The 27485-nt window shown below is 35.9% G+C and overlaps 1 protein-coding gene across 3 annotated transcripts in view; it reads left to right on the forward strand.

Annotated features, from left to right (window-relative positions):
• Window positions 1-27485, forward strand: part of CDK14 (cyclin-dependent kinase 14) — a 530627-nt gene that overhangs the window by 139914 nt on the left and 363228 nt on the right. For all 3 annotated transcript variants that reach the window (XM_012720955.1, XM_012720957.1, XM_012720956.1), the window contains one exon: window positions 2406-2500. In XM_012720955.1, the coding sequence (XP_012576409.1) occupies window positions 2406-2500 (95 nt within the window). The remainder of the gene's footprint in view (window positions 1-2405; window positions 2501-27485) is intronic.

Raw genomic sequence — 27485 nt, forward strand, 5'->3', positions numbered from 1 at the left:
TAGTTGGATAACTTTTCTTTTTAGATGCAACCTTTTCCAAAAGTTTTATGGGAGAATTCTGTTCAAATTTTGAGCTTATTACTTTCTCAACTCTGTCCTTTTTTTGTATTCAGTGCCATTACATGTTTAATTTTGCTCATTAAATATTTCATCCCTAAGATCTGAAAATTGTTTCTTTTCAAAGAAATATATCTTCTCAGTTCTCTCCAAAGACATTGGTCATTTTAATTTAAAATTATCTTTTTCAGTGAACTTTATAGTATTTTAGTTTATTTGCCTACTGAATTTTATGCTTCCTTTTCAAGTGTTGATTTTCCTTAAATGACTGGTAATTTTTGGTTATATGCTCATTTTTGTAGTTGAGAATTGGAGTTAGCTTATTTTGCTTTATGGAAATTCTCTCTAGTGATTGCATGTAGGAGGTAAGGTTTGCAATTTGAGGAGGTGGGGATGTCATCCTTTGTCTGAGTATTAGTTTCTTGGACCTGGCTCTGCTTCTCTTGCCTGAATATTTATGTTCTCAGCTGTATCCACCATGCAGATGCTTCTGCAATTTGTTTTGGAGTATGCCATGAGCTCAACTATGTAGGTTTGTCTTATATTTACCTGTTGGCTTTGTATAGTAATCCTTCTCCTGCATGTTGAAGCTTTAGATATCACTAGTTTTTCTTTTAAGTTTTAATCCCAATTACTTTATAGCTTTCAGAATTCCTCAGAATTTTTGTTAGATATTGTTACTGTCTGTTAATCCATTCCTGATAATTTATTATATCTGAAAAAATGTATGTTTAGTCCCTTAGCAGCATTTTTGGTGAAAGAGAGGCAAGAAACATATATTCAGATTATCATAGAATTCTTGTAAACAGTGGGAATCAGATTCATTGCTGGTATGTTGCGATTTTTTGTAAGTGACACAAGAGCACAAACTCAAGCATAGTGTAGGTACTTCCTGGTGGCCTAGGGGGTAAGTCTCAGTGCTATCACTTGGATAAACTGAGTTTGATCCCTGGCTGAGAAGCTAGGGTCTGGCACAGCAGACCTGTTCTGTTTCATCCAGTGCTCCTCCTAGCAGGGTATTTCAGTTAATCTACCTGTTTTTTTCCCACTCTGCCTCTAGTGAATCCTCTCACCCCTTGCACTTTTGACCTATACCTCAGTTCTTCTATGCAAAAATAAATAAATAAAATCTTTGGGGGAAAAAAGAATAGTGTATTATAAATTTTTGCAAGAAATTCTTTCACTAAGCTTCTGAAATTACTTATGGAGGACCACAATTATTAGTGACTTTGTATTAATTATTTATTATTTATAATTATAACAGTTGTACTTGCAACTGTTATCAAATAAACCTATTATGATGTATTTAAATCCTTACATTATTACAATTTTCTAATACTCTTTGGTACTGCTGCTACTTCTCTATAGTGATAATAAAATAGTAGACAGTTTATCCCCATGGAGAGGACAACATTCCCTTTTCTTGTTCTCTGGTGGAAGTGGGATAAAAGTTGAGCACAAGAGTGATGAAGTTATGTACTCTTTTGGCTGAAAGGGTCTGTACCCTCCCCCCTTTTTTTTTCCAATGAAACCTTAAGTATTGATTTGTGTATATATGAGAGAGTCTTTGTATTAATTAATGCCATCTGAAATGAAATATCTTTTGTTATCTGTTTGCAGTGTCACAGAAAGGTATTGGAGGAGTATTACTGATACTATACAGTCATGATTTACAAGAAGGGTTAGTTAGTAAATATAGCTAATCTTATCAGGCAGGTTATCTTTGCTGCAGGTACAACTTCATTGTAACTTGAAAATCATAAGACAATATGTTAATGAATGAGTGTACTCCAATAAAACTTTATGGATGCTAAAATTTAATTTCCACCTGCTGTGAAATTTTCTTAAATTGACCACTCCCTAATTAAAAACAATGTAAACATAATTTTAAACTTATGGGATATACACAAATTGGTGGTGATCTGGATTTGGTTCATGGTTCATAGCTTGCCAGTCCTTAATTTGGAAGATTATATAATAATAACATGGTAAGTAATCATAATATATTGGGTTTAAAAAAACCAGGTTACAGAATTGTATGTACAGTATAATACCACGTATATGTAAAAACAATTAATAGCATTAGAGTAGAATAAAGGACTATCAATATATTAACAGTAATTTATCTTGGTGGTTATATTAGGATAAATTTATACTTCTATACTGTCTTCATTTGTATATTCTGAGATTTGTGCCCTGCTTATTATGTTGGTTTAAAATTTTTCTTATAATAGAAAAAAAATAGTTATTTAAAAAGTGGTAGTCTGTACATTTTCAGCAAAATTGGTTTATATATTGTTAATTAATATGATACAATCTGTTTTGTTTACCCTCTGCTCCATTTTTAGCCTACCAGTCCCAAATTTGGAAAAGCTGACTCATATGAAAAACTGGAAAAACTAGGAGAAGGATCTTATGCTACAGTATACAAAGGGAAAAGCAAGTAAGTTAATTTGTTTTTGAATATTTAACATGTAGAAATATATTTGCTCCTTTATTAAGTAGCAATATATTTAAATAATTCTCATTTAATACATACAATAGGTTTCCCCAATCAAGTTTTTTTTTTTTCAAACAAATACAAAGGTCAGTAGAATTGTTTTTATCTGCTAGCAAACAATTTTACAGACTTGTCCTATTTATCTTCTCTGCCCTGCCATTCCCCCAATCTTGTTTTCTTTTTCTTTTATTGGAATTTGGAACCATCGCAGGAGAACTCATTTCCAGGTGAATTGTGTGATTATTTTCTTTTAGAGGTGCTTAAAATTTGTGTAAAAATAAAAGTATTGATTTGACAAAGCCAAATGTATTGATCATACTTCTTTTAAACTGAACTTTTAAAAATTTAAGTTTAGTTTTTTTACATCATTTTGTGTATTTTTCAATCTCAGTTAAACTGAACTTTTGATCCATTTTTCAGAAGTCAGTTAAAAAAACAAACCAACTCAAAAACAAACTATAAAATCTTTCTACCTCACTACTATGGCATTTATTTCTATAGAGACTTGATATTTGCATTCCAGGTATATTACAGCATTACTTAGAATAGCCAAGATACGAAAATAACCTAAGTGTCTATCAATGGATAAATGGATAGAGATAAAATTATATATATATACATATATATATGTATATATATATACACACACACACACACACACAATAGAATATTGTTCAGCCATGAAAAAAAAGAACTCTTGTCATTTGTGACAACATAGGTGGATCTGGAGGGTATCATGTTAAATAAAATAAGTCAGACACAGAAAGACACATAATACAATACCACACATATTTGGAAAAACAAAACAAAATAAAAACTAAGTTTAGGTACAGACAAAAAATTTGTGATTGCCAAAGTTGGAGAGGTTGAAGCTGTATAATATTCATCTATAAAATAATTAAGTCCCGGTGATGTATTGCACAATGTGGTAATGATAGTTAATGGTGTATTGCACATTTGAAAGTTGCTAAGAGAGTAAATTTTAAGCCTTCTCTCATTATAAGAAAAATAAATTTGTAATTATGCTTAGTGATGAATGCTAATCAGACTTATTTGGTGATTATTTTGCAATATATACAGATTATTATGCTGTATACCTGAAAATAATATATTAATATTTCAATTAAAAAAGACCAACCAGCAACAACTCTTTCCCCTTTTTGTCCTTTTCTCCCATGGTATCTGAGGTCAGGTGCAGATTTAGATTCTTAAGAAGCTGGTCTTCACATATTTCAGATAGGCTTCCTTGATTAAGGACAGTTTTTAGAGCTCGTGGAGGACATGTTATTTCTGAAATAAGAGCAGGAGACACAACCTTATTTTACTTTAATAACATTACCAAATGTCGAAAAAATATTTCTAAACCACCCGTTTTTTAAACTCCTTTCTTTTAGATCATTATAGAAGACAGTGAATTCTATATCTAGCAATTAAATAAAAAAGATGTAGAACAAAATCCTCTATAGAATCATTCTAAGCAAATGCTTGGAAACTTGGCTGTGTGCTTATTTAAGTAATTTTGGCTGCTCAGAGGTGTTGCCTTGCATTTTTGTTCATGCTTTTTAAGTTAGGAAGGTGAAAGACTCAAAAAGATACGGAAGTACAGAAATGTAGAAATATGATAAATCAAAAGTAGTAGCTTTAATTTTGAGCTCTTGGATATTTATAAAAAAGTATTTTTTTCTATTTGAATGAAAAGTAAACATGATGGGAAAGAAAAACACAACATAAGGTCTGGCGTACTTTGGATAATTTAACTATATTGCTTGAATTTTATGGAATGTCATGGTAATGTTCTAAATTGTTTAGCTAAATTTCAAAAAAAAAAAAGTTTGTATACCAGTGTTTTTATTATTTCCTAAAGAAAAACTGTACTCTTCCTATAAACAATATACATTTAATGTCAAACATTGTACATATAATGTCAATAGTGTGAAAAACAACAGCACTGGATTAAGCAATTCACATAAAATTCCATATACCATTGTCTCTTTACTCTCCATAACTCTCTATAGGTAAATCTTGTTATTGACCTCCATTAATCCAGGAATCTTGATATCTACAGTGTTTTAGTCACTTTTCCAGATCTATGTAGGTGTACAGTCACAAACCTGACTTTGGCCATGTCTGTCTGGCTTGAATCCATTCAGTTCTGAAGCATTCTATGATACTGTTTCCACAGTATAAGGCCTTCCTTAGACAGACTGTCCTTGTGTAGTATTCCAGATGTTTTTCACATATGCTCTCACTTGTTTTAATTGTGAATCAAACTGAAGTAAACATAGTTCATTATAAGGAAACACACCAATCATTTTGAAGTACTTTCTTAGTGCTCAGCTCATTTCCAAGTGTAAATTAACTCTTTCTAATGGATACTTTAAGATTTAGGTCAACATCTTGGAGATATTTGAAAAATTCTCCATTTATTATGTCTTTTAAATATTTGTAGTTTTTGAGAAGGATGGCTCTGGACAGTTATACTTTTCCATTCAGCAGGTCTAAATACATCTTGTCATCATTTCTCAAGCAGTTTCAAGCCTACTGACCACATGCAGTATTTAATTTCCTTCAGTTCGAGATGAAAGCCATTGTCTGTTTACCTTCTTTTAAGAGTTGACAGACTGCCCGTGCTTGCTTGCTTTAAGGTGGCAAGATAAGGCCAGTGAATCCCAGTTACCATCCATTTAGCAAGACTTTAGCAATGAGTTGGTTTTGGGGTGTTCCCTGAAACACTATATAATTTGAAAAGCTAACTAAATTAGCTAAAATTCCTTTCTAGTACTCTTCACCACTCTTCCATAAATATCTGCATCCCTGTCTCCATCGTTAAGTATTATCTTTAGCATCTTTCCCAAGGGCAGCTATTATTAGCTTTGAGTAATAAGCTATTAATAACTATCAGCAAAACTACCTGGTGTTTGCAGTTCTGCTGTTTTTTGGTTTATAAGCATTTTACCTAACATCTGTTGATTTATAATTGTCAAGTTTGGATTTTGCCATGAACTTCATTGTACTGAAACAAAGAACCACAGACTGGGTAATTTAAATAACAAGATGTATCATCTCACATTTCTGGAAGCTACATCTAAGATCTCCATGTTGGCTGAGTTGGTTCCTTCTGAGAGTTGGTTCTGTAAGGGGGAATTACTACTCGCCTCTCTCCTAATTCTGGTGTGCTGATAGGCTGCAGTACTCCTGGCTTGTGGATTCATCACCTTATCACTGCACTCTTATGCACATGGTATATATCTTATTCTGTGTCCAAATTTCCCCTTTTTATAAGGACATAGGTCATATTGGAATCAGCATTCCATAATGACCGCAGATTAACTTGATTACCTCTGTGAAGACCCTGTTTCTGAATGAGGTCGCATTCTGAAGTAGTAGGGGTTAGCACCTCAACATCTCTTTTTTGGAGGATACAATTTAATCCATAACATTTATTAATTTCAAACTCCATTATCTTTAAGCCATCTTTAATTTTGTGGCTCCTGTTAAAATCATATGAACAAAGAATCTTCTTTCCCCCAGTTTTTTGTTAAGAGATTTGTGTAGTTGTTGATTTTGGTACTGTTGTTTGCTAGATTACTAACTTGAGAACTGAAAAACTGTCTTATTTTTAAATCTTTTGAGTTACTTTTCTATGAGGACACATAGGTTGGGAGAAGTTGCCTGAGATTCTTGTGCTGTAAAGTCCCCTTGGAAATGAGCTGGTTCTTAAAGATATGGCTGTTTGTTTATTTATTTATTTTTTAAAAGATTTATTTGTTTATGCTTACAGAACTGGGGTACAAACCAGAGAGTATGGTGGGTGAAAGGATTCACCAGAGAGTGTGTGAATAGGTGCTGAGTTAAAGATATTTTAAAATAACAAATATTTCAAATAATAATATTTTACTGAGCATAATCCCTTCTAGCTCCACACATGGTGTGAGAATGGCACGCGTTTATCTTTTTTAATTGCTGACTAATATTCCATTGTGTATATGTCCCACATCTTGATCCAGCTATCTGTTTTTGGGCATTTAGATTGCTTCCATGGCTTACCTATTGTAAACAATGCTGCAATAAACATTTTTCTCATATTTTCAGTGTCATTTACAGCAGGAAAATCTTGTTCTTTATTCCACGTCTGGGACTTGGTGGCCTTGCTCAAACTAAGGCATCCCAGAAATATTTCTTGTTTCTGATCATTTTTGTTTGTTTATCTTCATTTTCTTGAGGTGAGGATGCCAAAGCCTTATTCCAGAGAAGCCTGCCCACACTGGTTTGTGCCAGCCATAAATTGTTACCTCAGAGGTCAATAAGAACAATGGAGAAATTTGCTCACTTTATGTAACATGAGATTTATGCGATTGAAAGTGCCAATCTTCTTTTAGCATTTCATTCTGCCAATTTGTGCTGAATAATTGAACTTGAATTAAATGACCTCATAAATTGAGAGACTATGCCAAACCAAGACTAAAATATACTAAATACATTTCAGAGAGCTCTTCAAAGCCCCAGGAGACACAGGGAGAAGAAATGCTGTTAATTAAAACAAGCAGCAGCAAGAAGAAAGGCAGTGGCAGTTAACCACCTTTTCAGAAATGTGAGATTAAAAAGGTAGCTCTTAACTGCTTACCCTAAAGGTGAACTCTATTGCAGCTCTGTCGGGAGGAGTCTGGAGAATTCTGAAAGTGACAAATCCCCAGATGGAAAGTACTGGGCTCTTGGTTTACTGAAGATTCAGTGATACTGGGTTGCTGACTTCAGGATTTGAGAGGTTACCTCCCCACAAATGGGAATCCGGTATAAAAGAGAGGCAAATCTGATTACATTTTATAAGTTCTGTTACAGGATGCTTCTGAGACTTGCTTTCTGTTTCTCATTAGGTCTGTTTTGAGTTCTTTTAGACTTTGTGTCCATGGACCAATGTTTATTATTACAGCCCATTCTAAGAGGAAGCTGTAACCACACTGTTGATGGCAGGGTGGAAAAATGGCATCAACATCACTGGATGATATAGTTATCGTTATCTTTGTATCTTTGTATTTGTATGCACAGAATACAGCATTACTATGTACAACAGGGAAAATTGCATTGTTGAAAAAGCTAATGGAGTTTATTCCACATGATTTTCAGATCTGGTATCCTTGTATGTAGGTGAAACTGGAAACAGCAGATTTCATATCTTTACCTTGTCCAGAGAGGATAATAGCCCCCCACCAACACCAGCTAATTTTGTTTTAAAAAATCCCAAAGGCTATTCCAATTGCAGACTTGGCCCTAAATTCCTTTGGAGGAGGAATTCAGGCATTAGAATCTGGTTCATTGCTGTACAGCTGGTTTCGTTTAGCTTGTAGCAGAGAAACAATGCCTAATCTTTTTCACAAAAGTGAATATTAGGATATTGTTTAAGCAAGAAGAATAATTTCAATTATTAGACAGAATTGTACAGGGATAACGTTGCTTTTAGACAGTGTTTAAGTGCATTGGCCTCTGTTAGCTGTTTTTATCATCAGGGTTCCTTGATCAGTGATTGGGAGATCCTCCAATCAGTGCTATTTGCTGTCTTCAGAATTGTGGTCCTGATTCATCTATGCCCAGCTGGTGAAAATGGAGACATTCTTTGGATAGTGAGGAATTTTTTGAAGGGTTAGGGTTGAAATTTCTGTTACTTCTGTAGTTCTTGTTCTGCTGCTTTATAATTACCCCGTTAGTGCACTTGCATGCATTTGCCTACTACTGTATTTTTAATTCGATTGTTGTTTTTTAGATCATGAGTTCAAATAATTTTGTCCCAGTTTTAAAGCATTCTGCCCTTCCTCTTTTTGTAATTTGGCAAGCATTGTTAACTAGTTAACTAGTCAAACTCTTGTTCAGGCATATTCAGGTTCTGCAGGCATATTCAGATGTCTTTCAGTGTATTTTGCTCCTGCACTTGTGATACGTTCTTGTGTTCATTTTTAGTTTTTAAAAAAATTTAAAAAATATATTTATTTATTTATGCATACAGAGTTGGGGTACAGGCCAGAGGTGCAGGGGCAATGAGAGGATTCACTGGAGACAGAGTGGGGAGCAGAAGAGGCCGGCTGACGAAGTACACTGCTGAGGCGAGCAGCAGGCTGGTCAGGAAAGGTCTGCCATGCCATGTGGGTCACCTCCGGGGTGGGGATCGAACTTGTGCTGAAGTTGCTTTTGTTTCTCAGTGCTGTGCCTTAACCTGTTGCGCTATCAGGGTGGGCCCTGTTCATTTTTAGTTTTTATGGGTTGTAATAGGAAAAAACTTTCAGATTGCTAACTTGTACCTTTCAGGTTGCTTATACCGGTAAGGAATAATGGGCATATAAAGTGACTGGGGCACTCAGGCTCAGTGAGTTTTAAGAATTAAGTTTTCTACTCTGCTGTGGGTACCAGATTTATGTGGTGGGGAGCCACAGTTATCCCTCCCCTAGGCCTTATCCTGGGCCTAAATATCTCATGTGGTTTCATGCCTTCTTCTAGGCTGTGCTTGAGCTCTATATGGCAGTTCTAGATAGCTGTGGACTATAGCTGAGACAGCGCCTCAAGCCATGAGTGACCTCTACTTTTTTCAGTACAGAACCTGTTCTGGGTGTGCTTGCTCCTTTGTTGAGAACCAGGTGCTTAAACTCTGGCTAGTAAGAGCATTCTGTTCTTGTCCCTTCACCCTGGATGGAGGTAAGGCAGGTGTTTTTGAACACCACAGCGTTATATGACCTGGCTCTGGCCACCAATTTGGGAGGCAGTTGTGCTTACCACTGTGTCACCAACACCACATTTTCCACTAGTTCAGGCTTGAGCTGTTCTTTATCGGGAGCCTCAGGCTAAAGTCAGTAATTATTGCTGTGTACTCTTACACTTAAGTTATCTGAGAGTGCTGTGTCTCCAAAGACCCTGATGTAGGTATGTGCCCTGAGACAACAGTGGTCGGGGGCTCTATATTGAAACCACCTCTGCCTCTTTCTCAAGTTGTACTGCCCAGGATATCCGCAAAGGAAGTTCAGGGAAAATATTTTCTACTTCTTTCTGCTGGACCATTGTTCCATGTGTATACACTAGTCATCTGTTTCTATTTCAGGTGGTATTGACTTTGCCCTGATATTATTTAGTTGTGAGTAGTCAAGACCAGTCTATTCTGCTCTCCTCTTTCTGGACTCTACAATAGTATATCTGAGATAGATGAATAACTGAAGCTTTGTTGAGGAGGTGACATTTATGCTTAGATAAAAAAAGGAGAAATGATTAGCCAGGTTAAGAGTACAGACAAGCATGTTTTAGGCAATATCTTGTGGCAAGAGTGAACTTGGTATAGTCTAGTGACTCAGATAGGCTTGTGATGTATTCAGCTGAGATTGTTTTGAATTAAGATTTGAAACGTTGGCAAAACCTTGAGGATTGTCTGTGGAATTTCTGATATATTTTACTGCAAAATGAGCCCCCCCACCCCCCATTTTAAGAGACTTAAAATAGTAACTCATTTATTTTGCTTTTGAATCTGCAGTCAGGGAAGTGCCATGTAGGAAAATTTTGTTTTTGCTCTATGTGGTATCACTGTGTACCGCTTGAGTGGGATAGGAAGGATCCATTGCCAACAGGGTTTGTTCATATGGCTGGCAAATTGGTTCTGGTTCTTCATTATGGCTTGGACCTTCCAATAATCTGGTTGCTGGATTTTCAGAATGATATCACTACACATAGGAGATACAGAGAATTTAGAAGCTGTTTCTCCTAGTCTTTCAAAGAGAAAAAGCTAAGTAAACTTAAATTAGCCTTTCTTCAGTTTATCAGAGGACAGAGTATTATCACAGTGTTCACCAACTTACTAAACTCTGAAGAGGCAGACACATTCAGATAGAAAGAACCAATTTCTTATATGGAGTATAAGCTGTTAGAGATATAAACTCGTAAGGATACTGTAGTGATAATTTAGATAAAGCGCAGGAGCCTGTGTATAGACTAGCATAAGAATAAGAATTCCTAGAGGCCACATTCTTAGGGAGGCCCCACACTTTCTTGGGATTTAACTCTAGAAACCCTAGTAGGTTGTCATAATGAATATTATGAAAAGTAGAAAAGAAGAGTAATCATTACAAAATATACCTTAAACATCCTCTGTCATAAAAGCCTACTCTGCAGGGACAAGTCTTTGCTATTGCATTAAGCCAGCTGGTATAAGGGACTTTCTCCCAGTCAAGTTTGCTTCATCCTTTCTGTCTCACTTAAATGAGGGAAAAAGTAGTCAATAACTTTCAGGGTCTGCAGGAAATGCATTGGAAACACTGCAGCCAGGGAAAGAAGTGTATGGGATTGGAAAGAAAAAAAAAAAAATATATATGTATGTCATTAGAGAAACACCTGTGAAGGCCACATCCCAAAGATGCAAACCAAGTAAAAGAATTTAGATTTGTTGAAAAGATTTTAGAATGCTCACACTCCTTTATGTGGTACCAGCATGCCAGCAAGGCTCCAGTGTAAAGTAATGGATTACAGCTGAGAGTTGCAAGACAGAATGTCCGTGAGAAGGAGTAATAAGGGAAGCCCAAAATCAGCAAGAACATTGGAATAACTTGGAGCATTTAATACCTATAGTTATAGCAAATAGTAAATACAACCAAACTTAGCCAGAGTAATATGAATACTTACGTGTTTGCCATTACATAAGAAATTACAAGATTGTCAAATGGCAAGAAAAATGCAATCCCCAAATACAAAATATTCATTTAGCTGTACTCAAATATGAATCATTTTGGAATTTTCAGAGGATTTAAAATAACTGTGATTATCATAAGACTTTCATATCTAATGGAAAAGTAGGCAAAATGCAAGGACAGATGGGCAATGTCAGCAGAAAGATAGAAACTCTAAGAAACAATCAGAATAAGATGCTGCAAATCAAAAATTGTAAAAGAAATAAAAAATATCTTGTGTTCATTGGTATACTCAGTGCAGCTGAAGAAAGAATCACAAAGGTTGAATTTATATTATTAAAAACTTCCCAAGTTGAAATGCAGATAACAAAGCAGAACATGCCAGAATTGTGGAACAATATAAAAAAATGTAACACATACGTAATTGAAATAACAGGAGAAGAGAGAATGGAGAAAAAAGTATTTGAAGTAAAATCTTAAAAAAAAAACACTTTATTGTCAGAGGAACATGGAAAATAATTCTTATCAGATTTCTCATCAGAAATCTCTAGCAAGTTAAAGTAGAATGAAATACTCAGTGAAAATTAAAAAAAAAAAATCAATTCAAAATGCTATAGCCAACAAAAGTATTCTTCAAAAGTAAGTGAGAAATAAACTTTCTAGTCAACCAGAAACCTAGGGAATTTACCATGTGTAGACTTATCCTGTAAGAAATATTGAAAGTGCTGCAGGTTGAAATGCTAGAAAACAAAATATGATTGAAATATTTTGTTATGGAATCTAACCAAAAATTTGAAAGCATAATTTCAGTGAATCTTTGCGAGCTTTTTGACTTGTTTGCAATTTCACTCAATCTAATACAGATTTGTTAATTAATTTGAAAAGTTTTATAACTTTAGGTGCAGTGCATACTCTTCAAAGAAAATTATCAAGATGTAAAGAGTTTTGTGAAATAGCAATTGCTCAATGTAAAGTTCAGATGGGCTATTCAGATCCCTTACTATTCATAACGTAAGGGCTAGATTCTGAGCAATTCAAAATAGTAAAAATATTGGGAAATTAAAATAAGAATTAATGAGTGAACTGAAATCTTGGTGCAATTAGATGCATTAGAGATTAAAATCAATGAAGGTTGAATTGCCAACGAGTTTTAGCCAAATGATTATAGTATATTTAGCATGGGTGGATACCAAAGGAGTATATAAAACATCAGGCTCAATTGTAATAATGAGGAGAGGTCATGTACCTGAAAAAAGTAGAACTGAAACTGAATGAAGCAATCAAGTGCAGGATTGGACTATAGTTGGCATTTGCTCATTTAAAGCAATTTTGAGGATATTGGTCACTGGGACCAAAAAGGAAGACTAGGAAAAAGAGTGGGATTTGATCTAATTATTTCTTTACATACACTTGAGTTTGCAAGCTTCAGTTTCAGCTCATTTCTTCCTCATTATAATGAACTACCGAGTGATCTCTACCTTTGTCAATAGAATCTGAAAATGGAAAAGAATAATACCAGATTAATGATTTTATCTAGGAAAAAAAAACCAAGTTAAGAAATCTCGAACAGATAGGAAATTATTTTAAGATCTCAGGCCTGAGACATTTTTCATGCTGAATGGTCAATTCCCAAGTGAATATATGCTTCTTCCCTTTTGGGTTCAAGGTACAGACAGATATATTTTTTTCTCCCTGTTTAAATATATTCTTTGAAAATTTAAAATATAGTTTTGGTTCCTAGTTCAGAATGGGCCCCTTGGATTGCTGTGTTTTAACTCTCTGTTCTCAGGGATTTAAATCAATGATCTTAACAGATTCTCTAGCATTGCCTGAGCTGAGGGAAAATTGTAAACACTAGAAACTTCGGTTAGCAGTTGCAAGCTGTATTGTAACTCAACAGAGAGTAAGATAGTAGTCATTTCTAATTGCCGTGATGGGTGAGACAAGAGTGCATTCTGAAACAACTTAGCAAACAACACAGGTACTAACAGACCAAAACAGATCCCTGAGGAGGGAGAAGAGGGAACCAAAGACTTTTGTTGTATGTTGTAAGAAGAGGAGTGGAGATACTGCAGAACCAAATAAATATTGCAAACGAGGTCTGTTGGGAATACCATAAGAAGCTGAATTTCTAACAAGAAGACAAAGGACTAAACAGTCATATGTATATATTTTAAACTTCACTTTCCTTAGGATGTGAAGTTTAAAAATTGTTGAGCTCTGGAGATTTGAGTGCACCAGAGACTATGTCCAAAGTAAAGCATAGAGCATTATTAAATTAAAGTAGAATATATCTCACCTCAGTGAAATAGATGAAATAACAGAGCACCAATCTTCAGTGTCAGCCAAAAAAGAGAAAAAGAACCAAAGCAAAAAAAAGTACCAAAGCAGCCATGAGGGGATGTCTACAGAGACAGCAAGAAAACCAGCCAAGAACCGAAGAGGGTCTCAGAAGAGTAGATGAGGAGCTGAGTGTTGAGGCAGGTCAAATCACGTGTGCCCTGAAAAGAATCCCTTAAATTTCGGAAGGTTTTTCTTAAGAATGTGTAGTGACTGGTAGGAATGGAGACCTGATTGTCTTGGATTGAAGAGAGAAGGGGGAATTGGAAGTTAAGGTGCAAACTATTCTTTTGAGAAATGAGGCAGGGAAGGAAAAGAGATCAGGAGGAAAGAACAGAACTTTTTTGAAGCTAAATGGGAAAGAATTGAGCGTGTACATAGGCTATAACCAAGAAGTCAGTACAGAGGGGAGTGAACATGATTAAGGACACAGTTGAAGTATATACTTGGTGAAGAAATTTGAGGAGCCCTATTTTCTCTGTTGCTTGAACTTTATTTCTTATGTGCCAAATAATTGGTCTCTCTGATCTGGTAATATGTAAGTCTGATATAGCTGTGTTTATTGCCAGCCTTATTTCATTTCTATGGAAAATTATCCTTCTTAAATAAGTATTCTTTTTAATGTGTTCTTTAAAAATTCAAATACATCATTGAACTTATGGAGCACATTGGTTTCTCATCTTGACTTCCTTTTTTCACATATATGTGTGATTTTTTTAATAACAATATCTAATTTTGTCACTCTTGTTTTTCTTGGTACTTAATTTCTTTGGAAGCATGAAATAGGGCTTATGTTTATTACACACTGGTTTAGTCTCACTTTCTCATTTAAAAAAAAAGAACTCTTATAATAGAATTGATTTCATATAGCTGTGAAGAGTATGAATGATACATTTGGACTGTTTAAACATAGTTCTGCATGTATTGCATAGTGCACAATTACATAGAGTACGTATCAATGAATATTAGGTATTGCTTTTTTTCACTTCATATAATAAACCTACAAAATCTTTGAAAAAGGATTACTTCCCCCATTCTACAGATATGGAAACCGAGACCCTTTGAGTCAGTGAATTGACTATAATCACACAGCCACGAGTCAGAGAAAGGCTGAAGACCTGATTAGTTAAACCCCAAAGCTGAGTTCTTAATTTTTAGAACCATTAAACTTTGGGGGAAATTTTTTTTGTTTGTTTAAAGATTTATTTATTTGTGCATACAGAACTGGGGTACAGGCCAGAGGCTCAGGGGCCGTGAGAGGCTTCACCAGAGACAGAGTAGGGAGCAGAACAGGCAGATCGACGAAATGCACTGTTGAGGGGAGCAGTGGGTGGGTCAGGAGAGGTCTGCCATGCCATGTGGTCACCTCTGGAGCAGGTGGGAATTGAACTCATGTGGAGATGGCTTTAGCTTCTTAGTGCTGCGCTTTAACCCGCTACGCCACCAGGGAGGGCCAGGGGGGGAAATTTTTAAAATTTGTTTTCTTAAAAATCTATTCAGGGCCTTTCCTGGTGGCGCAGTGTGTTAAAGCACAGCACTATGAAGCTATCAGCAACCATTGCAGCATGAGTTCAGTCCCTGGCCAGTGGAGGTGAGACCCACATGGCATGGTGGACCTCTCCTGGCCTTTCTGCTTTTCCCCTTAACAGTGTATTTCAGTGGATCTGCCTGTTCTGCTCCCCACTCCTTCTCTGTTAAACCTTTCTCCACTCCTGCACCTCTGTTCTGTTATGCATAAATAAGTAAATATAGAAAAAAGAGATTACTGAAATCTTTAAAAAAATCTATGCTTACTCTATATTATTGTTAATGATTAACTCTGGGTTAATCTAGCCAATTTCTCATCTCTTCCTCTGTGCCAGCAATGTAATTTCTCTTTAATCATTTATTATTCACATTCTCCTATGTTCTAGACTATTTCATAGTGACATCATACTTACTTTCCTCCCTTATTTCACTTGAGTGATTTGTGACTTACCATAGAGTAGGTGCCTGCATGTAACACACACCGCTCTCCCTTTTTTGTTCAACTGAATAAATTTTGTTGGACAAGGTTTTCCATTCTTTGCTGTCTTTTCATTTCAGACCTCAGCCCAAGATTTGATGGCACTTTTTTTTTTTAACTACCTTTTTATTCTACTCGTATGGCAAATAAAACTCCTGATCTGCCAACATCTTTACAACCTTTTTACACCCCACATAAATAATAGAGGAACATTATAGGAAGAATTACCCTTCAGAAAATAAACATTTCAGATAAAGATTTGTGTAAATCAGGATCTCAGAACCCTGCAGCCCCCATCCAAGTTTTATTCTTCTGTACTAGCTGTGAATGTAATTAAGCACTCAAAATTGAATTGGGAGAGAAAAGGATTCTTTCTACCTGCTGTAGTCTTTGAAAGTCTTGCAAAATTTTCATGTGTTGGTTTTAAGTTTTAATCAATCTCCTATGTAATAGTATCTAGTATACTCATTTATTTTGTTTGACTGTATTCACACAAAATTTCAGACAATTTAGCTAAATTATAGCCTTTTTTTTTCTAAACATGGTTGGGATCTGAGCTAATTTATCATTGAGCCCCCTCTCCCCCCAAAAAAGGGCTTTGTTTAACTAGACCTGGAAAGAGCAACTGTCTTTAAGGCTATTTTTCTAATCAAGATGTTTATGTAGATGATGCTTTATCACAAACACAATTATTGAAGCTGATGTAACAATATTTTTACAATGTTAATTGCTTCTTTAATAGATGCATATACTCATGTATATATACACTCATATACATACATACATATAGATAGATAGATAGATAAAGAAAACTCAAAGAGGTAGCAGATTTGTCTTTGAAAGTTGGAGGCAGCAGTTGAAGTTTGAATGAAGGGCTTAAGATTATAGTTGTATGTCTCAACTTGTCACGTGGTCACTTTATTATTATACTTCAGGGTAGGAGTTATTCCATCTATTTGAAATGACCAAATGCCCTTCTTTTTTCAAATGTTAAATTATACTTTCTCTTCAGTCACTCAAGATGAGAGTGGTATAGCACAATGACTGATGCTTATCTGATATGTGAGTAATGTTTTTTTACTTTGTTAAGTTCACAATATAGTGACTACACTAGTTATCTATTGGCCTGGAGTTTTAAGGTCATGGTAAAAAGGTATGAATAAGTGATATATTTTCTTTAAAATTTGTATATTTAGAAACAAGGAAAAAAAAAAAGAAAACTTACCCTATGAGTTATAACCAAGTCACCAACTCGTTTACGACCATGTGGATACTAATTTCAGTTTGCATTTTTTTCCATAGTAATTTTTATATAGCTACATTTCATTTCTTATAACCAGGAAAGAGTCTAATAAATCCTAGAAAAGTGGAAAAATAATAGAAAATTACCGTGATTAGAACCCTATCTGCAAATATTTGACATAGAGGGATTTAGATTTGTGTATTCAATTTGCACACATACTAATTTTATTTTATTCATTATAAGGTAGTATATTACCTACTGAGTCTCAATGAGCTAGTCTAATTTTTCCTACTAGGGATAATATATATATAATAGGAACAATTATAAAAAAATCCTCAATTAGATGCTTAATGATGACTTCTTTCTTGTTTCAGTTGGAGAAGTCATGTCAGTTGTATTCATGCCTTGTTTTAGGTGACAACTGAGCAGATATTTAGTTGCTTCTGAATATATGTAGCCCCTAATACATATAGCTTTACTGCTGTTAACACTCACTTTGAACTTAATTAAACATTTTATCAGGTAGCTTTTTGGTTTTGGCTGAGACTGACACATGCAAGGATAAACATTGAAGAAAGCTGACTTTTGTGATTTCTGAGGGGCTGAATTTGTTCTGTTAGGAAGAGGTGATGTATGTTGTCCTATCTGGGTTGTTTGCTGGTAGAGGCCCTACTTGGGATAGTTGACTTCATTCATTCATACATGTATTTATTGGAACCAAATTCCATAAAAGGTGTTTGTCATACTTTTGGGTGTCTGTTCAGAGTGGCTAAATTGTTTTGTTTCATTGGTAGAAAATTAATTTTTTTGTTAGAAACTAGACTTGGTAATGAGGCTTAATATTACTGAATGACTTTTTGTTCAAGATTGTGCCAGTTTTCCTTACTTTGTAGCACTAAATCTTCAAAAACGGATTGCTGAGAAGAAAAAGATACTAATGGCATTCTGGATGGTAACAACCACACACACAATATTACTTGAGAAGCCCTGAAAGTAACCTCGGTAGATTAAAAAAATGATATATCAGCTTTCATTGTCATTACAATTTTCATTATCATCATAGTAAAGGTTTGCCACATGATATTTTGTGGTATGTGTACATAACCACATTAAGTACTGGAATTTTGATTTTTGTTTTAATTTTAATTATAAATATATTAAATATATATTATAAATATTAATTATAAATATATTAAATATATATTATAAATATTAATTATAAATATATTAAATATTAAATCTTATAATCTGTGTTTATATCATTAGATATTAGTACATTCATCAATTTAATTTACCTTTATTGGTTAGGAATAAAAGTATATATTAAACTTACTTAAATGAACATTGTTGACACATTAGTTTTGACTCCATTAGATGCTATGTACTAGGTAATAAAAATATCAATGTCTATAGCATGAACAAATATCATATTATTTTATTAGATCAACTTTTTCATGCCCCTGGCATTCAGATCCTTTTAGAGTCTGCTTTTCTTCCCTTCCCTTCCCTACAGCTTCACTAGCTCCTCTCCTCATTTAAATATGCTTTTCCCCTCATTGCCTTTTCTGTACCTTTATGATAGAGCCCTTTGTGTACCACTACTTTTCATGTGTCCACATTCTCCCCCATTTAAGGCCTGCTCAAGTCCTACTCATACTATGAAACTTCATTGGCTTCTGACAAGATTCGTGACAAAACTTAGTTATATAAATTCCTTTAAGGCCTCTTAACTACCTTTAAATTTGCACCCTGTCTCTTTACTTCCTTCTTAACAGGCCTGCATAAAGCAATTTTAATAAGAGTCCTACTTACTTAGTTTAGAAAAAATCCTCTTCTGCCTTGATATCTGATCTCTCCGGCCTACCCTCATCAAGAATCAAGTTAGATCAATTTAGTCAGATCATTTTATCAATAGTTCCCTTTGATTTCTCTTAGTAATTTTCCATTTACTAGTGACAACCTGCCCTACAACCTACCCCTTCCATGTAAATCTTTTCCTTGTTGACTTCAGAGTTGGGCTTTGCCTCCCTCTCCCTTATTGTGATGGTTTTTGAATAGTCTTGCTTTCCACTTCAGCAAGACTAGTTTTTCTGTTTTCATGATTTATTTTTGCCTTGCTGGTTATCTTCTTTATTTTCACATATGGACTTCATCTCTAATGTATATAACTTACAAATGTATAAACATTTGTCACAGTGCTGTTAGATACTCAACTAATAAATGATAGATATGTGATTGGTGAACATTTTTAGGAATCCTCTGATGAGACTTTTTAAGTATGGTGGGAAAAGACTGACAGGTGGTTATCAGGATTAGAGATTTGAAGACTAGACATAGAAAATTCTTCCTTCAGCCACACATTTGGTTACTGTGGGTCTCAATTCTAACGAGTGTGAAGTCATGTATCTGGGTTCATAGAATAAAATTTGCTAGTATGTTTCTTGGAGATGATTTGATTGACTTTTATATTGCTGTGTTGGAGCACTACTATTAGACTGAACTTCATTCAGCCAGGCCAAATAGGTAGAACTGTACCCCACAGAAGATCATGTATGACGTGCTATTCTCTCCACCTCATAAAGAAAATGAATGCAGTCCCAAATCACACAACTAGAGATGTCAGGTCAACCATGTGGACCTAAAAGACTGGATGCCAAGTCCATACTCCCCAGTCAAGCCTATATTGCTTAGCTTAGGAGGGTTACTTTAAAATAATACAGTTTTTTTTCTAAAGATTTATTATTTATTCATATAGAACTGGGGTACAGGCCAGAGATGCGGAGGGTGAGAGGATTCACCAGGGACAGAATGGGGAGCAGAACAGGCAGATCGTCGAAGTACACTGCTGAGGGGAGCAGCGGGCGGGTCAGGAGAGGTCTGCCACGCCATGTGGATCTCCTCCAGGACAGGCTGGGTTCGAACTCATGCGGAAGTGGCTTAAGCTTCTTAGTGCTGTGCTTTAACCCACTGCGCCACCAGGGAGGGCCTAAAATAATACAAATTTAAATATCAATCAAAATATAGATGTCATGAAACTTTAAGAAAGTTAAAAAGGACTGGGACAATTTTGTTTGAATTTGAGGTTTCCTAGGTTTTTATTTCATCCTATCCAGTTAAAGAATATATTGTTACCACAATAAAAATAGCTGACAAAATTAAAAATGATGCTTTTTTTGAAAAAACAAAACCAAAAATCCTACACACAGGAATCTAGAAGGTACACACTCATGCTGAAGAATTTGCCTTAGCAGGATAGTTGATGCAACATTATCCTGTATTTTTGAACTATCCTGTGTTATTATTTATTCTGTATTCTTGAATTATCCTGTATTCTGGTATAAACATGTATTATTTTTATAGTGAGGGTGAGACTTTATCAATATCATTCTGAAATGTTTTGGATTATCTTGAGATTTGTAAAAAATTATTTGAAAGCACTTTGCTTTGGGATTAAATAATCTGACATGAATGTCTGAAAGGAAGACACTCGTGTATGCAGAATGCCTGTGCTGAGCAGAGGGGGAATCTAAGGGTTTGGTCCACACACCTCTCTTCTGTCTTTCACACAGTAATTATTTCTACCTCACTGAGAGTTTATGATTATGTACTTAGCATCCAGTCTTTTAGATCCACATGGTTGACCTGACATCTCTAGTTGTGTGATTTGGGATTGTATTCATTTTCTTTATGAAGTGGAGAGAATAGTATGTCATACAAAGATGTTTTAGGGGTTAAATAAGAATATAAATGAAATCTTTGGCCGAGGGCTTGCCACACTATAAGTACTTTGACAATAGGGGTATTCAGTATGCATGCTATTTTTGAGTAATAGACAACTGTCTTGACTTCAAATTTATTACCTCTGCATAGAACCATTTCATTCTAAATCAGGCTAAGTCATTTATTCTCTGGCTGTATGTCTAGCTTTTAGAGATAATACTATTATAGCTCTCATCATCTCTATTGTAATAATTTTATAAGGGTCTTTATCTAATCATCTCTTTTGAATTAATATTAACTGGTCTTCAACATGTAGAACTAGACTGTTTCAACATTGTATTGAATCATTTTTTTGTTTGGCACACTATTACTATTTTATGTGTCATTTTTATTTTTTAAGCAATTCATGATACTGTATCCTGGTTCTTCAGTCCTTTTTGTCATGAAATACTTAAATCAAACTAGATAACATTTGCCTTTGCTTGATATTAGTTTTTAATTTATTTTTTAATATATTTAACAATGATATTTTCTGAACTTAGAAAGGTGTTACATTTCAGGTGAGGAAAATAGAAATCACTCATAATCCTCTTGACACAGTCTTCACGACTCTTTGTATTTCAACTAATTTTCCTTGCTGGTTCTCCGTGGACCTACGAAAGCAAAAAAAGAAAATACAAACTTGCTATCCTGGTAACATAAACTTCAGTTTTGGTGTGTGTATGTGTTTATTCAAATGGGTTGAGAATAGTGTGAACTCTGAATACCCCTGCTTTATTGCTCTCTAGAGCAGCTTTAATTGTTCTATCCTGCTGTTACAAATTTCACTTAATTTTGTAGGGCTATATTTGACTAGAAAATGCAAGATCTCTGCGGTTAACACCACTTGCAATGAGAATTTGGGGACTCCTCAGTAATGTGCTTTTTGTGGTGCATCTCATTTAACATCTTCTGACTTACTTTTTACCTGAGAGTGGAAGCTTGACTTCCCTGTTATAATGCCCAACCTGTAAGTCCCCACTAGACAAAGAGAAACATATTGGCTCTGTGAAAGAATGGGAACATACACCTTAGGACAGAACACTCAAATGCTGTAAGGTTGAGCATCAGACTGACTGGTCTTTTCTTTAATCCCCTCTCAATGACTCACTCTGATAGTGATATTATAGCCAGACTTTACAAAGAAAATTATGAATAAGTGGATTTGATTTTTATTTTTAGATATAATATGAGAATTTTTCAGGAAATAATAAGTAATCCAAGATGGGGGCAGGGAAAAGATAATATCGCTAAAAAGCATATTCACTTCTTCTCTGCTTATTTGAAACATTTTCTATAGGAATAAAGTTATATGAGATAAACATCTATATAAAATGACAACTTAACCTCAGAAGGGGAACATTTGGTCTCTGTAGATGCAAAATGCAGACTTTTCAAAGACCTCTGTAATAAGAGTGTACTTGAGAGTGGCACAAGGAGAAAATGTAACAAGAACCAACTTTTCCTTTGTCCCTATGCCATCCCATAAGTCTTAATTTTCAGTGCATATATATGAGTGTGTATGTTTGAGAATATAAACTGTTTGTAATGCATAAAAAGTTACAGAGCTGGCCCTCCCTGGTGGCGCAGTGGGTAAACGCAGCACTAAGAAGCTAAAGCCGGTCCTCCCTGGTGGCACAGCGGGTTAAAGCACAGCACTGAGAAACTAAAGCCACTTCCGCATGAGTTCGATTCCCGCCTGCCCCGGAGGTGACCATATGGTGTGGCAGACCTCTCCTGACCCACCCGCTGCTCCCCTCAGCAGTGTACTTCGTCGATCTGCCTGTTCTGTTCCCCACTCTGTCTTGGGTGAAGCCTCACACCGCCCCTGAGCCTCTGGCCTGTACCCCAGTTCTGTATGCACAAATAAATAAATCTTAAAAAAAAATAAGAAGCTAAAGCCCACATGGCGCGGCAGACCTCTCCTGACCCACCCGCTGCTCCCCTCAGCAGTGTACTTCGTCATTTGGCCTGTTCTGCGCCCTACTCTGTCCATGGTGAATTCTCTCACTGCCCCTGCACCTCTGGCCTGTACCCCCCTCTGGCCTGTACCCCCGTTCTGTATGCATAAATAAATAACTCTTAAAAAAAAAGTTACAGAGCTAATTAACATATTGAGTTTTAAAATCTCAGTAAACTCCCCCTCCCCCATCAACCTTTAATTAAGGTTGCCTCAGAATTTATAGATTTTACTTATTTTCTTTGGCCCTGTTCAATTTTATAAAATTAACAGGACCCTTTCAAGGAATTTGAGTATGTGTAACCAACTGTCTTGTATATTTGTGGGTATTTCTGGGCATCTTTACAATGCTTTGTGCCTTCTCTTATATGACAATTCTTTCATTCCTTATGTTTATACCTTTGCCTTGAATTTAATGAAACTTAACCTTTGTTCATTATGCATTTTACTTGCTTGATAATGTTTTAGTTCTTCATTGGACAGTAATCTCAAATACTCTCATGATGTGAATTTTGCTCTACCCTGAATGTTACTTGCATCAGGGAGGTATTCTTCAAGGTTCCAAGAAGCATATAACCCATTGTTAAAGTGGTTAAGCAAAGCCTTGCCAGACCCACCAAACATCTGAAAAGATAATTTCAGTTCATCTCAGAAAGGGTAGTAGAGGAAGAGCTATAAAAGGAGGAAGAGCTCATGTTTGAAGTACACACACTAGGTGCTATCAGCAGAGAGGTGGGAGAGAGCAAGGGTAGTTAACTTATTTTCTGCTTTGCTTTCAAGACAAATATGGCAGACTTCACTCACTTGTGGAATATAAAGAAAAAAATTTTAATAGTTTATTTTTACATCATTTGTACATTTCATTTATTTATTTATTTATTTTGCCATCTCAATTGTAATCCCCACGGGTTTCCCATCACCAAGTCACCTGTGCACTCCCACCACCCCCCGTTTTTGATCCCATTCCCCCCTCCACCCCCGCAAAATGTCTGTGGTATATGGTTGTTCATCATTTTTGTTATTTTCTCGCCTGGTCCATTATACTCCTGCTATGAGCGAAACCATCCGGTATTTTTCTTTCTCTTTCTGGCTTATCTCACTAAGCATGATCTTTTCCAGCTCCATCCAAGTTGCTGCAAAAGACATGTGTTTCTCTTTTTTGGTTGCTGAGTAGTATTCCATTGTATATATGTACCACATCTTTTTTATCTAGTCATCTACTTTTGGGCATTTGGGCTGCTTCCATGTTTTTCCAATTGTAAATAAAGCAGCAATAAACATGGGGGTACAGGTATCTTTTTGAATCAGTGTTTTTGTGTCTTTTGGGTAGATACCTAGGAGTGGGATTGCTGGATTGTAGGGAAGCTCCATGTTTAGCAGTTTGAGGAACCTCCAAACAGTTTTCCCACCAGCATAAAGAAAATTTTTAAAAAATAAAGCAAAACAACAAACAAGACAAAAGCAAACCCTTAGAAGGGTGGTTGCCAGAAAGGCAGAAAGAGGGAGGGACTGGGTAGAGGGGCACATTGGTTGGTGATGAGCAGTGAGTGACTGGGTATAGGTGGCAATCTGGAATGAATATATATGTACAGGGGAACATATATGTACAGGGAAACATATTACTGAGGTCTTTGGAAAGCTTATTTTTTATTTTTTTAAAGATTTATTTATTTCCTCATACAGAACTGGAGTACAGGCCAGAGATGCGGAGGGTGAGAGGATTCACCAGGGACAGAGTGGGGAGCAGAACAGGCAGATCGAGGAAGTACACTGCTGAGGGGAGCAGTGGGCGGGTCAGGAGAGGTCTGCCACGCCATGTGGTCACTCCAGGGGAAGACGGGAATCGAACTCATGCAGAAGCGGCTTTAGCTTTTTTGTGCTGTGCTTTAACCTGCTGCGCCACCAGGGAGGGCCCTGAAAGGCTTATTTTACTTTTCTAGAGAAGCCAGCTTTTCTCTTTCTGATGTCAAGTTGCCTCTTCAAATAGATTTTTATCTTTAGCTGTGTTCCCATAGAACATGTTTCAAAAAAGCAAAAAAGAAATGGATATATTTCTAGATCTTATCATTCCCCCCTACCTTGGATTACTTATTATTTTCTGGCTAACTTTCACATACTACAACTTAAAAAAAATAATCAAATTTACTCATTCACACAGTTTTTGAGGTGTGAAATTGTACATCTGAAACCTATATACTTATAAAGTTACCTGAAAAATAAGGTTATAAACATAAAAAAGTGAAAAGAATAAGCTTCAGGAATGAAAGCATAATACAAATATAGGAGTGAGCTAAATTACCACATGTGTCAGGAAGTTTGTTATTAACTGTGGTTCTCCAAAGAATTTTGATTTAAGACCTGAGTTGGTTATCCCACAACATTTTAAAGATACTGATATTTGAAATTATCCCATCACTATCAGTCATCTTTGAGGAAAATTTGGAACAACACAAATGGCCATGAGATGCGCAAATATTCACAGAAGATGGAGTCTAGAACCAGAACTGAAGGAAATAATGTGAATAATGTGATCTTACTTCTCATGCCCTTCTTATTGCCTCTCCTCTGGTGGAGAATTTGGGGGCAGATTATTATTTAGCTTTATTCTGAGCAGTTAGAAAGCAAAATAGTGATGTAGAAGTTCCTAAAAAAAAGATGCCCTCAAAAACCTTAACCTTCTTTTTTTTCTGATCAGATTGTTAAGAGACTGGATTAACCAAATGCTATAGAAATTAGAAATTATAGAAATTCTATATAATATTCTATTATATAGAAATTATATATAATTTTATCTAACTTAAGGTCAGTGTTCCTTATTATGCTTTGATGTCATAGGCATAGGCTATGGCTGATTAAAACAGGATGATTAACTCTCCCTAAGAATGGTAGGCAAACTATAGAACTGACACATACCGCAGGGGAGGGAAGTAAGGGGTCAAAAAAGGAGAGGAAAGAGTATGAGTACTATGGTGATAGTTAATGGGAATTTTATGGAGATTACACCTGAGAGGAGAAAACAAATATACAAAAATGAACAACAATGTGAAAAAAAAAAGTGGGAGTCCTAGTATTTCTTTTGTATTTAGTATTTAGCATCCTACCTGTTCCGTAGAATTCTCCAATTCAGTCCTTTCACTGCAAAGTGAAAAAAGAAGAGGGAGGGAACAGAGAGAAAAAGAAGATAATTAATGAAACCACATCCCAACGGTGGATGGTGGGCGTCAAGGGTGTGGTGTCGAAGAGCACTGCCCTGAACCTCATCTTGTTTGGTGTTTTCATTTTTACTCAGGATGGGGGCACCCGAAGGATGGAATGCCATTGCTGCTCACACATAAAATTGGAATTTCGAGCAAACCAGATAGATAAGTTGGAATTTTTTTTAAAAGATAAGTCAAACTCTGGAAGTTTAAACGGTGAATTGTTAGGCAGAGCGCAAGTTAGGAAAACAGCAGTTGAAAACTTGGAGGGTTTAATTACTGGCCAGATCAGAATGAAGTTACAGTGTTTTATGACTATCACAACTCAATACAGACCTGTGCCAATTTAATAAAGCTCGGCTTCTGCAGTGGGCCAGGGGACTATTTCAGTCTACTCAACACTTCCAACACTACATCTGGTAGTGTGTACACCCTGGAAACCATACTTCAAAAAGTAATCTGCTGAGACATAGCCAGAAACTTGCAGTGAAGACCATGAGGACACACAAAAACTGTTGAAAAATCTTGAATGCTTATATTAGAAGGAGACTTTTGATAAAGAAGTAACTTTAATGTTAGAGAAACCAGGGTTTATATCAGAACCGCCTGGGGTGTGAATAAATATAAATGCTACCCACCCCCCCATCAATTAAGTTAAAAGCGGGGCCAGTTGCTGATATATTTTAAAGCCCATCATTTGATTCTAACATGACAGGTTGAGAATCTTTTCTTTCGTTTTTTGCACAGCTGTAGTGTCTGGCCCCTTGTCAGTATACTCGGGGATGGTTATGCAGAGCTGCAGCCAAAACCGCAGCCTCTATTTCACTTGCTTGCAAGAAACTGTCACATGGACAAGCCTCACTACCTAAGATGTGAAACTCCCTGATCATCCTCTGTTTCTTGGAACCTCACTGCTTTATTTCTCCCCCAATACCCTATGCTTTCCATTCCCTCGCGTTCAGGTTCTTTCCTTGTCATCGAGAATTAGAACATCTTTCACTGATCAGAAAACACCTATATTCTCTACCTCTTTATGAGTGTTTTCTTTACTTCAGTGTGACAGAAACTGATCTCTTCAGGTTATTACTTGAAGTCCTCCAAATGACTCACACATTTTTTTGTCTTGTCGAGATTTTAGCTCTGCGATCCAGACCTATAAATTCCAGTGCTTCCTTTACATGTCCACATGGATGTTTCAAGACTAAGTTCCTCTAAAGAGGACTTGTGGGTCTTCTTTGTTGAAATCCTTTCTTTAAGTACCCCCACCCATCCACTTACTGAAGGCTGGGCTTTTGGAGTCATTCTTCAACTTTCTCTACTCTCAGTTTCTCCTCACAACCTGTTCATTCTGTCTTCAGAATAACATTTTCTTCTTTCTCATTGTGCTTATTGATACTTTGGTTCTTTGTGACCACCATTTTTAATCTGGACACTGCGATAGCTTCTCTGCTTGCCTCTCTGCTCCCGTTGTGGTGCTCCTGTAGGCCAGTCTATATATTTCTTCAGACCACATTATAGCAAATGAACTGAAGAAACATAATTTAATCATGCTGTGCCCTTTCTTTGACAGGAGAGGGGGACAGAGAGGTATTGGAAGGAGGGAGGAATGTGAGGGACTATGGTGGTGACAGGTGGGCAGAGTGGGGGTGGGGGAAGTAAACATTATTTTAAAATGAACAATAATGTAAATATCTATCTATCTATCTATCTATCTATCTATCTATCTATCTATCTATCTATCTATCTATCTATCTATCTATCTATCTATCTATC

Source organism: Condylura cristata, unplaced genomic scaffold (assembly GCF_000260355.1).
Source record: "Condylura cristata isolate star-nosed mole 26May11 unplaced genomic scaffold, ConCri1.0 scaffold00005, whole genome shotgun sequence".
NCBI classification, from domain to species: domain Eukaryota; kingdom Metazoa; phylum Chordata; class Mammalia; order Eulipotyphla; family Talpidae; genus Condylura; species Condylura cristata.